The 15,330-nt window shown below is 35.8% G+C and overlaps 2 protein-coding genes across 2 annotated transcripts in view; one reads left to right on the forward strand and one right to left on the reverse strand.

The window, feature by feature from the left end:
• Acss3 (acyl-CoA synthetase short chain family member 3) overlaps window positions 1-9,183 on the forward strand; it is a 171,750-nt gene extending 162,567 nt beyond the window's left edge. The window contains exons 14-16 of the mRNA XM_028873024.2: window positions 5,207-5,306; window positions 5,391-5,566; window positions 6,506-9,183. Of these exons, the coding sequence (XP_028728857.1) occupies window positions 5,207-5,306; window positions 5,391-5,566; window positions 6,506-6,574 (345 nt within the window). The 3' untranslated portion in view covers window positions 6,575-9,183. The remainder of the gene's footprint in view (window positions 1-5,206; window positions 5,307-5,390; window positions 5,567-6,505) is intronic.
• Window positions 9,184-10,824: 1,641 nt separating this feature from the next.
• Window positions 10,825-15,330, reverse strand: part of Ppfia2 (PTPRF interacting protein alpha 2) — a 457,936-nt gene continuing 453,430 nt past the window's right edge. Inside the window, exons 29-30 of the mRNA XM_028873023.2 lie at window positions 15,099-15,258; window positions 10,825-11,816 (exon numbers count right to left, since the gene is read on the reverse strand). Coding sequence (XP_028728856.1) covers window positions 11,788-11,816; window positions 15,099-15,258 — 189 coding nt within the window. The 3' untranslated portion in view covers window positions 10,825-11,787. The remainder of the gene's footprint in view (window positions 11,817-15,098; window positions 15,259-15,330) is intronic.

The raw sequence follows: 15,330 nt of genomic DNA on the forward strand, positions 1-15,330 counted from the left end.
TAAGTAGTTACAATATCTCTTGAGTATATCCTAGGAATACTGATGAAGACGCTGAACCTCTGTAACCGTGTATGAGAGCACTCCTTGTCAGAGGAACTGAAAAAGCATCCTCTCTTTCCAACCATGGAGAGCAACAGTTCCCACAGAAACACGTGGAAGATGATTGATCTGAAATACTTTTTTCTAGCATTAAAATAATTTTAAAGCATTTTGTTCAAAATTTTATCCTTTTCCCCCTTTCCTTTAGTCCCTCCAACTTTTCTTATGTACACACCTTCTAATTTCTCTCATGTTCCTCCCTTGAAATCTCAAATTCATGGCATCTTCTGTATGATTATTATTGTTATACATACACACACATATACTTAAATATATAAATACAACTTATTGAGTCTGTTTAATTTTGCTTGTCTATAGAATTCTTAAAAACATAACTTTAAAACTTGAGTATGTTACCTTAGGGACTTAATATGATCTTATAAATTTATTTACACATATAGAAAAATTGCCATATTTGGAACAACAATAATAGACATGTATCAAGATAGTCATGTTTTAAGTTGTACTCCTGTCTTATGTCCTTAAGGCAAGTTTATTATGAATGGCTTATTGGTTTCATGTGGAGACAACACACAGATAGGGCTTTCATTGTCCTCAACATAAGATTTTGATCGACTTCTTTTTCTCAGAAATTGTCAAACTGTATTTTGATGCTTTTCTTTTAAATTGTCCATCTAAAACTATTATTTACCATGCAAATATTACTAGTAGAGCAACCAACAAATCCTCCTCTCTTCCTTTATAATGCATGGTTGAAATGTATATTTCATGTATATTAAATGGTTGGAAAGTATAAATTCAATGTTATAATGAACTTTATTTAGAGTTGACATGTCTCTGGAAAATGACTTTGTATCTTACAAACTAAAAATTTATCTGAGTAGATAGAATGAAATACTTTGATAATATATCCAAGGGAATTATGTGATTTATTCATAAATTAACCTTGTAACTTAAAAAATAACAATCAATAATTTCCTAAGCATTTCAAATTGTTGCCCATTAAAAATAGAAAAGCGAAGCAATTAAATGTTAAATGGGAAAAACTACAATGTGGAAGTTTGATATTTATATTTAGCTAGTAGCATTGCCATACTGGGTAAGCAATAAAATATCTGAATAATATTTTAAATGAAAATCATTTGAATAGATTATATCATCATGTTACAAAACTAGGTTGCAGAGGCAATGAACACTTTATTGATGACAAATAACTCTAGTTTGCCAAGTAAAATAGCCATTCTTCATTCATCAAATCAAAATTACATTATCTAGCCTACTAAATCTACATGTCACTTACTGGGGGTATGTTATTTTTTCATGACTGGCAACAGACTATAGTAACTACCAAAAAAATCAGGCAGTGAGTTATCTTTGTATTTTCAACATATGAACTATAAAAGTAAAAAAAGATTATAAAAAAAAACGTGAAGCTATTTGGAACATTTGAGACTAGAAACTGAAATCGTGGCAGAATATGCTGGCTTACAAACTACATAGCATGTCTGTAACAGAACTCTTTGGATAGTGTAGACAGATAAGGAATGCCTTTCTTAAGCACTTATTTACAATGTGCCCTTCTCAGCATTTGTATAAGTTAACAGCTGTGTGCATGGAAACACAATCCCGGAGTTCAGAGAAGGGATGCAGCAATGATTTGTGTATCCAATCAGGACTTTGTGAGGTCACACATTGGATTTTTAACCAAAGGATCCTGTGTTTATAGAGTATCCTGAGAGTTTTGAAAAGAGAAAGCAGTTTCAATATGGCTTCATGAAGGAATATAATAAAATAACAAATAACAAACACTTGAATCCCTAATTCTGTTGTGTTTTATTTTAACCCCATCTTTCTGGCTATTATGACTTTACCAGTTGCTTCTTTTAAGTGTGTCCATTAGATGTTGGTGTTCCTTGTGACCTTCAAACTTTCTTCTCACTACTTTCTTCCTAAATAATATGATCTATGTCTTCAGCTTCCATTGCCATCTTTGCATTAATGACATCTAAATGTGATATTCAGGTATGAGTCTTCTCAGATCCCTGGATACAACTCCTCAACTTAGGTGTCTTCAAGGTATCAGAAAGGAATGTCTCCACGGCAATATTTTCTGTTTTTTCTTAATCCTAACAATTTCTAGCCTTAAAAAAAAAAAAACGAAAAAAACAAAAAAACAACAACAAAAAAAAACAAAACAACCCTCCCCCCAAAAAAACAAGTCTGAATTGCCATCTAACTCAAGTTCAAACCCCACAGGGTTTTTATTATCTCTAGATAATTCATGCCACGGATCCAAAATACTGTCATATGTTTTCTGCTTTGCTTCCTAATATAATATTTTTAATCTACTACCCCAGCGTTAGTAGACTATAAGGCCCTTAGAGTGTTACCTTGTCTAAACTGACACCTCCCTACCTCAATAATTTGCTATTCTCCGTACTGAAATCAAAGTAAGTCTGTGTTTCTCAGAACCTATTCCTAAGTATAAAAATTAACAGTCTGAAAATAGAGACAATATTGTCATAATTTTATGGGCCTGTGAAAGGAAATTTGGGTAGAGCTAAAGGATTAATGTTACTAAGGGTTCATGGAAATAGAGTATGGATGATCAGCCAGGGCACTTTAAAATAAGCTTTTCTGTGTATTGTACAGTGGTTGTACATGTCGTAAATTGTCAGAGCCTATCGATTATAACAAAAATGCACAAGTGTGTAGACTATAGAATCAAGTAATGGTAATTTCCAATGTTAGTTTTTTATTTATAACAAATATGCCACTTGGGTGCAGGTGAGTCAGGAAGGCTGTGTTTATATCAGAGCTTGATCTATGTGGGGATTTTCTACTTTCTGCTTAACTTACTGTAATTCTATGCCTACTCTAAATATATATCTTAAAATTGCACTCTGACTTTGCATTTCTTCTTCCTGAAATTGCTGCACTTTTTTTCAGTGCAGCTAAAATAAAAACTGAATTAAATCCCCCCAAGAGCTCCCATTCAGGAAGTAGCAGCTTCTCTGCTACCATCGTTATTTTCTGCTCTCTGATTTCCAGCTCCACTCACTTCTCTCTGATCTGAATTGATCTTGTGTAGTTTTAATGATATTTTCTGTCGCCCCCTCTTCCTTGCCTGATAAATGTCTATCCACATCTTATCGTCTTATGCTAAGGCAAACTGTCTTTGAGGTCCATAACCTTGGGTGACGTTAGCAGCCTTCAGTGTTACCTTGCATTTACATAATCCATTTCCTTGCATACCTTATCCCTTTTATAGATACATGGTAATAAAAATTAAACATTCATGATCACTTATTAATATCTTTCTTCTCTGGTAGACTAAGAGCCATGAAATACTTGTCTTAGGGTTTCTATTGCTAGGATGAAACACCATGACCAAAAGGCAAATTGGAGAGGAAAGGGTTTCTTTGGCTTACACTTCAGCATTGCTGTTCATCACTGAAGGAAGTCAGAACAGGAACTCAAACATGGCAGGATCCCAGAGGCAGAAGCTGACGGAGCAAGCTGCTTACTGGCTTGCTTCCCATGGTTTGCTCAGCCTGCTTTCTTATAGAACCCAGGACCACCAGCCCAGGGAGGGAAGGCACCACCCACTATGGGTTGGGATCTACCCCACTGATCACTAAATGAGAAAATGCCTTACAGCTGGATCTCAAGGAGGCATTTCCTCAGCAGAGGCTCCTTCTTCTGATGACTCTATGACTTATGTGTCATGTTGTCACACAAAACCACCCAGTACAACTGACTCCTTGTTAACTTGACACTAAAATACATCACTATTGAGCCATAACCATTCCTTTATTATTCATCCCTGAGATCTTCAATAACTTTAAAGGTCCCATAGTCTTTACAAATTCAAACACATTAAAAATTCAGTTCCTTCAAAATATCCAATCTGTTTTTTTTTATTTAAAAACTTTTTTAAAAAAATTTACATATCAAACACAGTTCCCTCTCCCTCCCCTCCTCTTGCTCCCCCCACTCACTTCCCCCCAACTCCAGCCCCCATCCACTCCTCAGAAAAGGCAAGGCCTCCCATGGGGACTCAACAAAGTCTAGCATATCAAGTTGAGGCAGGACTAAGCCCCTCCCCCTGTATCAAGGCTGAGCAAGGTATCCCTCCACAGGAAATGGGATCCAAAAAGGCAGATGCACTAGGCATAAATCCTGATCCCACTGCCAAGGGCCCCATAAACTGCCCAAGCGACACAACTTTCACCCACAGAAAAATGACCCAGTACAATACTCTATGCATTTTTTTTTTGCTCTTCCCTGAGCCTGCTACAGTAGCCTGTAGTTTAGAAAGCATCCAGTATTTGTCGAATGAATGAATAGAAGGCAGAAAGCTCTGGAGAATGAGCTTTGTATCAAGATTATTGACTGTTCTCTCCTATACATTTGGAAATACTCAAATATACATCAGTCTCAGAGGAGGCCCTTTGCACAAACAAACATTTTTGTAAGTCCCACAAAGCAGATAATTTAACCATAGGCACCTATATTTCCTGTGGTAAATAAGACTGTGATCCTAGAGAGATAACTATATTGTTCTGTATGGCCTACAGAGCTTAGGGTGAGCACAGTAGAAATTATTCCCTATAGTGGTGATAGATACCAGGGATTCTGTTCATGGCAAATCTCCCCTAAATGCTGGAATAGCTGGAGGTGAAAGGATCCACCCACTGAATAGAATGTTCCATTATTCCTCAAAAATAAATTCACTTCTTCGTCTTGGGGCATCCTTGGATCCCCCTGAAAGGTACACTTATTAAGTAGACAGCTCTAATATCCAGTCAAATACCCCAAAGGCTTCCTGTTAGAGAAGGCCTATATGCTCTGTTTACATATGGTACCCACAACACATTTTCTTTGACTTCATTAATAAGCAATTAAGATGAAGAAACAATCCCTTTACTTTCCAGATAAGCCAAGCAATTTATCTTTGTTACTGTCAGCCCTCAGTAACTACCATGTGGATCCTAACTGCTTGCCTCAGATGAAATGATGTGACCCTGCAGGAAATTCCAGGAAAGCAGCTGTGGATTTCATGATTCTCCTTTTTTTACATATTAAGATCATATGCATCTACATTCTAATATATATTCTAAAGACATGGTTTTTCTTATTGCAGTCGGTCCTTTCCCATGGCACTGTGGCTGACTGCGCTGTGGTTGGCAAGGAAGACCCTTTGAAAGGTCACGTTCCCTTAGCACTCTGCGTGTTGAAAAAAGGTGAGCCATCATTTTCTTCCCTGACCATTTGGGTCGGAATGATTGGCATTCATTTGACACTTACCAGCTCATTTTCCCCCCTAGATATAACTGCAACAGAAGAACAAGTTTTGGAAGAAATTGTGAAACATGTTAGGCAGAGCATTGGCCCCGTGGCTGCTTTTCGAAATGCAGTTTTTGTCAAACAGTTACCCAAAACGAGGTCTGGCAAAATTCCAAGGTCTACACTGTCTGCCTTGGTCAATGGCAAGCCGTATAAGGTAAGAAATTCAGAATCTATAATGCTGAATCCTGAAATGATTTTGACCATGTGTTTGGCATAAGCAAATTTCTATTAATTGAAGGTTTTCAATCATGAATTCTATCCCCATGAATTCTATCTTTATTCTCTGTAAGAATGAGAGTTTGAGAAAGAAATATTGATTGAAGTCATATGCTTTGCTTATAGGAACTGATGTGTGAACTTTGCTTTTGGCAATTTTGTGAATTTCACACAGACTTTCAGAATTTCAGTCCTTTGAACTAAATGCATATATTTACTTCACTATAATCACTAATGACCATCCACAAGGAGAAATTGAAGTATTTGAGAAGTCTAAAATGCTCTAATACATCAGTGCTAATTATTTCTACTATTAAGAGAGCAATTGTCTTAGGAAACTTTAGACTGATTCAAGTACATACATGTTTCAATGTCAATACATGTTATTATATTTCCTTATATATGCTTTATAATTCCACCAAAAAATTAATACAATATTAAAAATCATTTGTCTGAGTCAATTTCAGAATAAACAAAACAAAAATTCCAGAGACTATGTGGAAATACCAACAATTTGCTAAACATACCTTTACTATTACAAAAGATAAATTTTTAAGTATTGGGCCTGAAGATTCCTACTTTACATATTTTTTGTCTGTGTTTTATGAAATAATGGGCATATGCATCGTGTGGAATGTAACCCTCTCATTTGGGAAGTAAAGTCAGGCAAATCAGGAACTCAAGACTGACCTCTGCTATGTAAGGTATTTGAAGCCAACCTATGTTACACAAGACCCCATCTCAAGAAAAAAAATCAAAACAAAACACAACACAAAAAGATGAGTGCTAAAAAAAGGGATGTCACTGTTTGTTGTACAAAAAGTCCTAGAGAAGTTCAAGGGAAGATGATCATTTGACACTGTCCATTTCTTTCCAGGTAACTCCTACTATCGAGGACCCCAGCATTTTTGGTCACATAGAAGAAGTGCTGAGACAGGCCTTGTGATTTTTATTTACTATCTCCAGTCTGTCTGTCTTAATTCTCTAGCTGGATTTAAGTTGTTTGTTCTCTATAAATAAGCAGCTGGAAAGAATTCTTTCTCAACTCAAATGTGAGCCTTAGGGTTAAATCAGTCTAGCAGCCCGTGAAAGAGGCTATATTTTGTGTTACATTATGTGAGCCAGTTCGCATTGTTACCTCTTTCCTGTAACATGGATCATTTTATTCTATCTTGCATAATAACAAACATGTCTTTGGCGTATGATTTTATAAATTCCTGTGCCTTACAAACACATTTTAATCGGAAGTATGTGTAATATAAACACACTTCCAGGAGATAAGAATCAGCCACAGTTTGATCAAAATCTGAACTCAAATCAAAGTCAGAATATCATTTAAAACATTATTATGGAAACTCAGATGTTGTTTAATGTTTTTTTTGTTTTTTGTTTTTTTTTTTTTTTTTTTTTTTTAAGATGACTACCTTGTTTTTAGGTAATCATTTAGACAGAACAGGTTGCTTAGCAACACAGGGCCCCTGGATGGAGTACCATTTCTATGTTGTCTGTTACTGGGTAAGGGGAGGCTTGTGTCTGGCAGAGAAACTAGAGAACTTACCAGCGAATCTTTTGTGGGGATGAAGGCTCCTCGAATCCCCTGCCACAATTGATTGCGTGCATCTTAATGCCTTCATCCTCCAATGGCATTCAGGAAATGACACATGAATTGAATGGAGTGACACAAAGGATGACATGCAGAGAAATTTGAAAGTTTTCATCTTAATCTAAAAATCAAGAGACTTTCTGGGCAGTATCAACGAGTCCCCCATTCTCTTTTATTTATTCATTTTATTTTTTATTTTTATTCTTCTTATTTTTTTTGACCAGGTCACATGTTTCCTAGGTTGGCCTCACATTTGCCATGTAAGTGTGGCTGACTTAGAAATCCTGGTCTTCTTGCCTCCAACTTTTGGTTGCTGGAGTTAGCGGCATGTACTACCATACTTAGCTCCACATTAGCATTTTTTTTTCTCTTATTGGATTGAACCCAGAGCCTTGTGCATGTTAGGCAAGCACTCTTCCACTGAGCTATACTCCAGGAGATCATCAATGAATTTGAGGTGGATCCTTGAGCCATGTGAACTAACAAGTGATTTTAAAAACAATAGAGAGCCTTAAGTACTGGCAATCATATGTTCCATCAAGGAGACAGCCATATCGGGCCCCGGAGAAATATGGCTCAGGAGAGAGGCTGTCCTACATTTCAAGAGCCTCTGGGTTTCAAGAGAACCCCAAATATCTACTTTTATTACAAGTTTTAACTTTAAATCATATTAATTCATTTAAATATTATATGCTAACATACATTTCCATCTGTGTTTCTATAAAATGATTGAGCCTTTTCAAAAAATTGAAAATGAGTCTTTAATAAGGTTATAGAAATATATCCATTAACCAGAATAGAAAGACATAGTTAACTAGCTTAGAGCTCTACATGTATTATTCATCAGAGCACATAGTTAAATCCAAAAAGTATACTGTGTTCATTGAATCATTGAGAGTTCTCAGAATAATTTCTCAATTCTTCAGTTTTTGAGAAACACTGTGAAGAGCACAATGTGCTATCAGAATCAAATTTCACAAAATACAGGTGAAAAGTAACAAACAGATTAATTTACTTGTCATAAAAATTATGTGTATCTTATATAAAATCTATCTTTTTAGGCCTCTTTGGACTGCTGCTTAGATAATAAATGGCTTTTCAAATGAAACATTTATTGATTAAACTACCTTCTTCATTGATAAATCTGAAGACAATATCTTTATCATCTCTAATTATTTTGGTTGACTGAATTAAACCAACTGGATAAACATTTTATAACTGGAAGCTGTTGAGTTCCTTGAATTTTCCATTGTATCTGTAAATTGTATACATTATGAAAACTGTGGGGGTTACAGATCAACAGTTTTTAATATGTCAGCATTACAATACTGTTCATGATTTTTCCCCACATGAGTCAGCTATTTTAACTGAATTCAGCATTGTTTGTTTGCAAGTTATAAACTCAGGCAGATCTAAGGATTGAGTAAAGATTTCATTTTTGGACCATTTGTAGATATTCCTCTTTATCAGATCTGAAGGGACACCTCAGCAAACAGGACTGGATTATTTTCCATTTGTGGGAATCTTGAAAAACAAAACAAAACAAACAAACAAGCACAAAACAAAACCAAAACCAAGTGTATTACACTTCAGAAGGAGCTGTTTCTTATGTTTCAGCGAGGAAATTCATGTCTGCTATAGACCAGAGACAGGGATCACATTCATGTGGCTAAAATGGAGGAATGAAATATATAACTTAGTCATCAGACTGCTTAAAATTTGGGGAGAAAAATTAAATAACTTCCTATTTTAAATCTCACCATCTTTTTTTTTTTTGCCAAATTGCATCCAAAGTATGTTGAATTGAATGTGTCATTAATAGCAATAATACAATCTAAGAAATGTGACCTTAAATTTATGTAAATGGATTCTGTGTGATCTTGTATTTTATGAAATTTTTAAATTTGTAAGACATTTGAGAAATGAAAATAAAAGTGCTTTTAATACTTAAAGAGTGTGCCAAATTTATTTTCCCCCTAAAATACACTACATAGATATCAATGAAACTGTTCTACACATCAAAAGGTGGGTTTATTTATATAAAATTGTATTTGAATGGGTTTGATCCTAATGTTGGTGGTCAAAAGGAAAACAAAAAAACAAACAAAACAACAACAACAACAACAACAAAAAACCCACCCTGAAATACAAGCTCAATCCATGAAACTGATTTTCAAATCTGACTACAGTTTTCTTTTTTGGGGGTGGGGGAGCTGAGGATCAAACCCAGGGCCTTGCGCTTGCTAGGCAAATGCTCTACCACTGAGCTAAATCCCCAACCCTACAGTTTTCTTATACATTAAAGCATATATTTTACATTTTCTTGAGGAGAGTAGTTGGATACTTTGTATCACCCCGTAGAACCCAGTACATATCACCCGTAATTTTTTTTTTTTTAATGTAATTCCCCAAAAGAAGAAACTGACTTTGATGACTGCGTGGGTGGTTGTTAGAGTTGAATATGGCATGTCCCCCACCCTGTGTGTGCTGAGTGCCTGGTAAGGGTGATGATGTTGGGGAATGCTTAGCTCACTGCTGTGTGTGCCCCTCCCAAGGGGACTCTGTGTCCCCAGGCCCATCATCATTCTCTATTGTCTGTGGCCATGAGACAAGCAGGTTTCTCTAGTACATACTTCCCGCCATGCCATTCCACCCCACTTGATTTCCCAAAGCATGCAGACTTGCTGGTTCTTGAGCTGAATCATCCAAAAATATCGGCCAAGATACCTTTTTCTTCTTTATAAATTAATTATCAGAAGTATTTCACTACGGCTCTGCAAACCCGATTGCCATACTGGTCTATAAATACAAATGCAAACCTTTCTAGCCTATGATTATCATGGTTTCTCTTGTAGTTCATTTAGACGACTTTATTCTCATCATTAGCTGCTCTTAGCAAGTCCTTTCACATTGGTTTTACTCAAGCAACATTTTTTTTTTCTTTAATTCAGAGCACTTCCATAAGCTAGTTTAGACCTCCCTCTAGTGGCAGCCTGGATTTTGAATAAAACAGCCTTGGAAATCACTGATTTTCTTTGTAATTCGTGCAGATCATTAAATATTACACTACTAGAAAACGAAGCTTAAGCAGAAAATTGGAAGCATTTTTTTTATTGACAATGGAAAGGTTTTTTTTTTTTACCATTACCTTTTGAATGAATCTGTTCAACAAAAACAGACATCAAAACAAAGGTACGTGCAAATATAACAAATTAAAGTACAAAAAAAAAAAAAAAGAATTTACTAATGACAGGTCTTGCATAATAAGACCAAGCAGCAAGAAAACAGCAGTTAGATCCATGGTATTGTTAAATAGGTTTCACTTTGAAATCTCCCATATAAACAAGGAATAAACAAGAGTGACACCACCAAAGAAAGCCACAAGGAAGAGATAAATCGCTCTTCTCTACTTTTTATACACTATGTATGTCAATCATTGTCTTTATTTCCTCTGATGAAAATGAATTCAGGGACGTCACAAAAAGGTCATTTCAGCTAAAGGCTTAGACTTGAAAAGTCTGGCTAATGCCCTGTTAACAGTGATCTTAAAAACGGGGGAGGGGGTTGCTAAAGGGGTCTGTATTTTTTTTTTCCTAGTGGAGATGGGCCTCAGACTCTACAGTGGTTGACACTCACTGTCCAGTGCTGGCTGGCAGTTCGGGGTATTTGAATGAACATGTGGTTCTTAAGAAAGGTGTGTGTGTGTGTGTGTGTGTGTGTGTGTGTGTGTGTGTGTGTGTGTGTGTTTCATGATCCACAGGCAACAAGATTAGACAATGGTTTTCTTGATATAAATTTTTAAAATCATTGCATTTGATGCTTGTAAACAGTTTGGCTTTGTTTTCTGTTGAAAAGGAGATTGAGGCATCACAGTGTTGTTTTTTTTTACAGAGAGAGGACATCAGATCCCTGATTGCCTTTAAAGGTCTTTTTTTGGCTCCAGGTCCAGGTTATATCATTCTTTCTCTCTCTCTTTTCTTTTTTTTTTAACTTTTATTTATTTATTTATTTTACATGATCAGAGGCAGGTGCTCAGCTTTCAGATTTGACAGACTGGAAGGAGCAGCAGGTTGAAGCATGAAACCCGCTTCCAGGAAACGTACTGATTTGACTTACAGTTCAGAAACCGTAAAAATGGTGGAATGGTAAAATACAAACAGGACTTTGAATTGTTCAATGTTTGCACTAGAGACTCCATGAACCATATATTTTATTTTTCTTTAAAAAATCATATTTATATCCATTTACAGAAGACTTACACATTTAAAAAGAAATGTTACACAGTAATACATAAATGCCTATTATATTACAACATGAAAAAACGAATAGTTCCATCTCATAAAAGCATCAGATGTACAGAGTTTATGATGTGGGTGATGTTCATATTTCAGATGATTTAAGCGTTTTATTACAATCATAGTAAACTAATCAAACTTATTATCTGATTCCCCCCAAAATCACATTTAATGTTTGGTAAACCGTTTCTTATATTATTTCCTTAGAATTCAGTCTCTGTGAAGGCTTTCTCCGTTTGTCTTCGTAGGCAGTAGTACACTTTAGGTCGTGTAGACTGAAAAGATAACATCTGTAAAAGGAAATGTACACCATGAGTTCACTGGTATCTCCTTGCCAATGGCTCCCACCCTGTTACTCTCGGGTACACTCCCATGCAGCCTGCACAGGTCGGTTCTAAAACCTCAATGGAAAAAAACAAGACTGTCTGGGATGTAAGTAATAGTCGATGGTGTGACATTTACTAGTCTCTACTTATTTTTTTTGCAGAAGTGTTAAGTAGGATTTGTTCAACTTTGGCAAAAGTATGGCTAAAATAAAAACACAGATAGTCACATAAAATGTCAGAATGCTTTCTGATTTTTTAAAATAGTTTTTTAAATTATTAAATTAGGTTGAATTGACCTATTCCATAAGATAGCTTTATATTCTAGTTCATATATTTTAGAGTTCTTAAAATGATGCTTTTCTTTAATCACTACAGAACATAAAACATAGCACATTTTGACGTTTCTGTGTCAACTGTATGTATTTCAACACAGATGACTGCTGTGACATCACACAGGAAAATCTCACAATTACTCTTAACTGACACAATAAGATTAATAAAAAGTATGTTTGGACTTTATTGTTCACGACAGTCATTTTAATTTCTCACCAAAATAAAAGTAAAGATTGCTTATGATTATCCTGTTCATAAATATTTTTATTCCATTTAAAAGTTCAAAACTAAGAAATATGAACTAGAATGACATGCAGGGAAAAAAATTGCAAATAGTTCAAGATCGATTCTACCCATGAGCCTAGAGCTAAGCAGCAAGCACAATTGAACGTATTAGTCATTTATAAGCTGGTGAATTATTAAATTTCTGAGAAAACTATTATGTTATATGCTGAATCTATTATAAACAGTATTGTGGAAAGTCTCTTACTTACCAATATAATTATATATTGTAAGCCATGCCCTATGAGACCAAACAGTATATCACAATAAAAAAATTTATATTAGAGTAGCTTTTTGTGAAATGAAATAATGTTTTTTTTTTTTTTTCAGTTCCATCAGTTAGTGACCCAGGCAAGGTAAGATGTCAGCTCCTATGTTAGTCTCCAAAGACAACAATATGTTGTGCAGAGATCCTGATTTAAGACAATAAATAAGCAGCAAGAGGCAAATTGCTGCACTATCTTTCTGCACCCTTATCCTACCCCTTGGTACACATACTGCATTAAAAATATTCTTTCCCAAATATCAGCTCATTGAAAACCACAGAGTAGTTTGGTACACCCAAATTTTAGGATAAAGCAATTTCCAAAAATTTGAAATTCCTAAATCTAGGAAACCAGTTTTGCTCATAAGGAGGTTTTAAAAGAAAATTCTGTGTTACATAGATAAAGTAATATCTTCCACTGATTAGTAATTCCTTACAAATGCCTTATCTTACAAATGCCTTGTATGTTAGGTGTATGTAACAAACTTTTATGCAACTTCTATTCCCAATTCTTCTAATTTTTGTTCCTATGTGATATTTCCCAGATTCTTAAAATTAACACTTGATTTCAGCAAATATAAATCATAGTGATAGAGAATAAGACATTAGAAATTCAATATTTTTATTTCCAACTTTGTTGTTAATATTAATCCACATCTAATTTCCTATCCCTTACCCTATGTGACTGTAAACGTGCATAAATAATTCCTATTGTTCTATCTTGACTTCCTTCTCAGACAGACACTTGAAATCTGTGATTCTTTCAACTGCTGGACTCTTACTAATAAAACTCTACAGGGCTTGGCATAAAATGCCTTCTGAAAAGGATATGCTTAGCAATGCATTCATGTGGAATGACTGAGTCGCAGGCCCTCAACAGGTCGACCACTAACCACAGAAGACAGATAATGATAGGAGACAGCAGATGAAGAGTTGCGAGGATGTAAAGATTCCATGAGGCAAGTGATCACACCTCTGTCCTGCTAGGTCATACCAAAGGGTATGTGGTATATTGACTAGCCTCTGTCAATGCAGTCCCATCTTTCTGTTGGTTGGTTGTGGGTCAGCCAAGAGAAACTACTCACAGCAGGTCAGTGCTGCCTCCTTTGAGTGGCTGGTCAACATGAGTATGTGCGAACAGTGGAGTTGTCTAGCCTCTGCAGTCTTGATGAAGCAACTGCAAATGAGAAGAGGGCTTTAGAGGTTCTCACACCATCGAGGAGAAAGATTGAGTTTCCCTGCGTAAAGGGATCCTGCCCATATTAACAGACAATCTTTTCTCGGACAGGAGCCTCTCACATTCCTCTTCTCTAGACCCAGGGGCTGATGAAAATTTACCTGAGTGCAACTCAGCTGAGCTCTCCAGTCCCCGTGTATTCCTCCTTAGATAAAATCTGTAACACAGCGTCTCCCCGGGGTGAGCCTGCTTTTGTTGTAAAGATTACTCTGAGAGAACTCAGTAGTGTGAAGTGTGGGGTTTTTTTCCCCTCTGTGCAGTGACAAACTTCTATACTAATTTTAATCATGCTAAATTATTCATGAACCTTGCTAACAAGTTCCAAAATATTAACAGGCTAAAAGAAATGTGGATCAAAGACACTTCATACTCAGATGTATTTTAATTGCCATAACAGCTTGAAAAGAAATGTAGAGTCTAGATTATTATCTTAATAACAAGAGAAAGACTATTTTTATTTAATGCCTACCAAACAGAAATGATTTGAGGATTACGATTACTATTTCAAAGTTGTCTTTCCAAAATGACTGTTTTATTTTGTGAAGGATGGAGCACAAGTCTAAAGTCCACAGAAAGAGATGCAATTGGGAAATCACTGTTGGGTTTTTTGTATGTTAATTCTCTTTTCATGTTTGTGCTTGTTTATTAAGGCTTTCCGCCTGGTCAGAGACAATATATATCTGATGAATCTGAATTTGAAGGATAAAACAAAATTTGTAATATTTCAATGTATAAAAGTGCCAGCACAGTGATTCCCATTTCAAGTAGGGTTTGATTTCAAATCCAATCTCCATTTTAAATGGATTATTTATTTTGGGAATGGAAGAGTAAAGAAACACCAATCATGCATATGTGCATTTTTTTTCCTAGATGTGGACATTAGTGGAACTGTTTATTTTTTTGGGGGGGGATGTAAATTATTTTTCAGATGTGTATAAATCCTCATGGATTTATGAATTGGCAGTTTAAAAATGGTCTTCTTTTTGTTAAAAAGCAAAGTAAAATTCAAGCAGAGCAAACCAACTCAAGAAAAGAATCAAGGCCACAAGGCTATGCAAAGTTGAAGAATTCTATAGCTTTGGCTAAACAAGCATTTTACTTCATAAGCAGAAATGTAAAACCACTGTACCATCCGTTGTCATTTTTCTTGACTGCCCAGATGTTGTGGTTAACCTGAATCCAGCGGGCAATGTCTCTGAGGAGCCAGGCATCATACTGATTCCATGTACTTCACGAGGAGGGAACTGCCTTCGCCAGGTTGAGCCACGTCTGAAATTCTTGTCATCATTCTGCCAGCATAGAGTCACAATTCAATGTCATGAAAGCAAATAGGCGGCAGTCCCTACATCTGTGTGCTCAGG

This window comes from Peromyscus leucopus, chromosome 18, assembly GCF_004664715.2.
Source record: "Peromyscus leucopus breed LL Stock chromosome 18, UCI_PerLeu_2.1, whole genome shotgun sequence".
In the NCBI taxonomy this organism is placed as follows: domain Eukaryota; kingdom Metazoa; phylum Chordata; class Mammalia; order Rodentia; family Cricetidae; genus Peromyscus; species Peromyscus leucopus.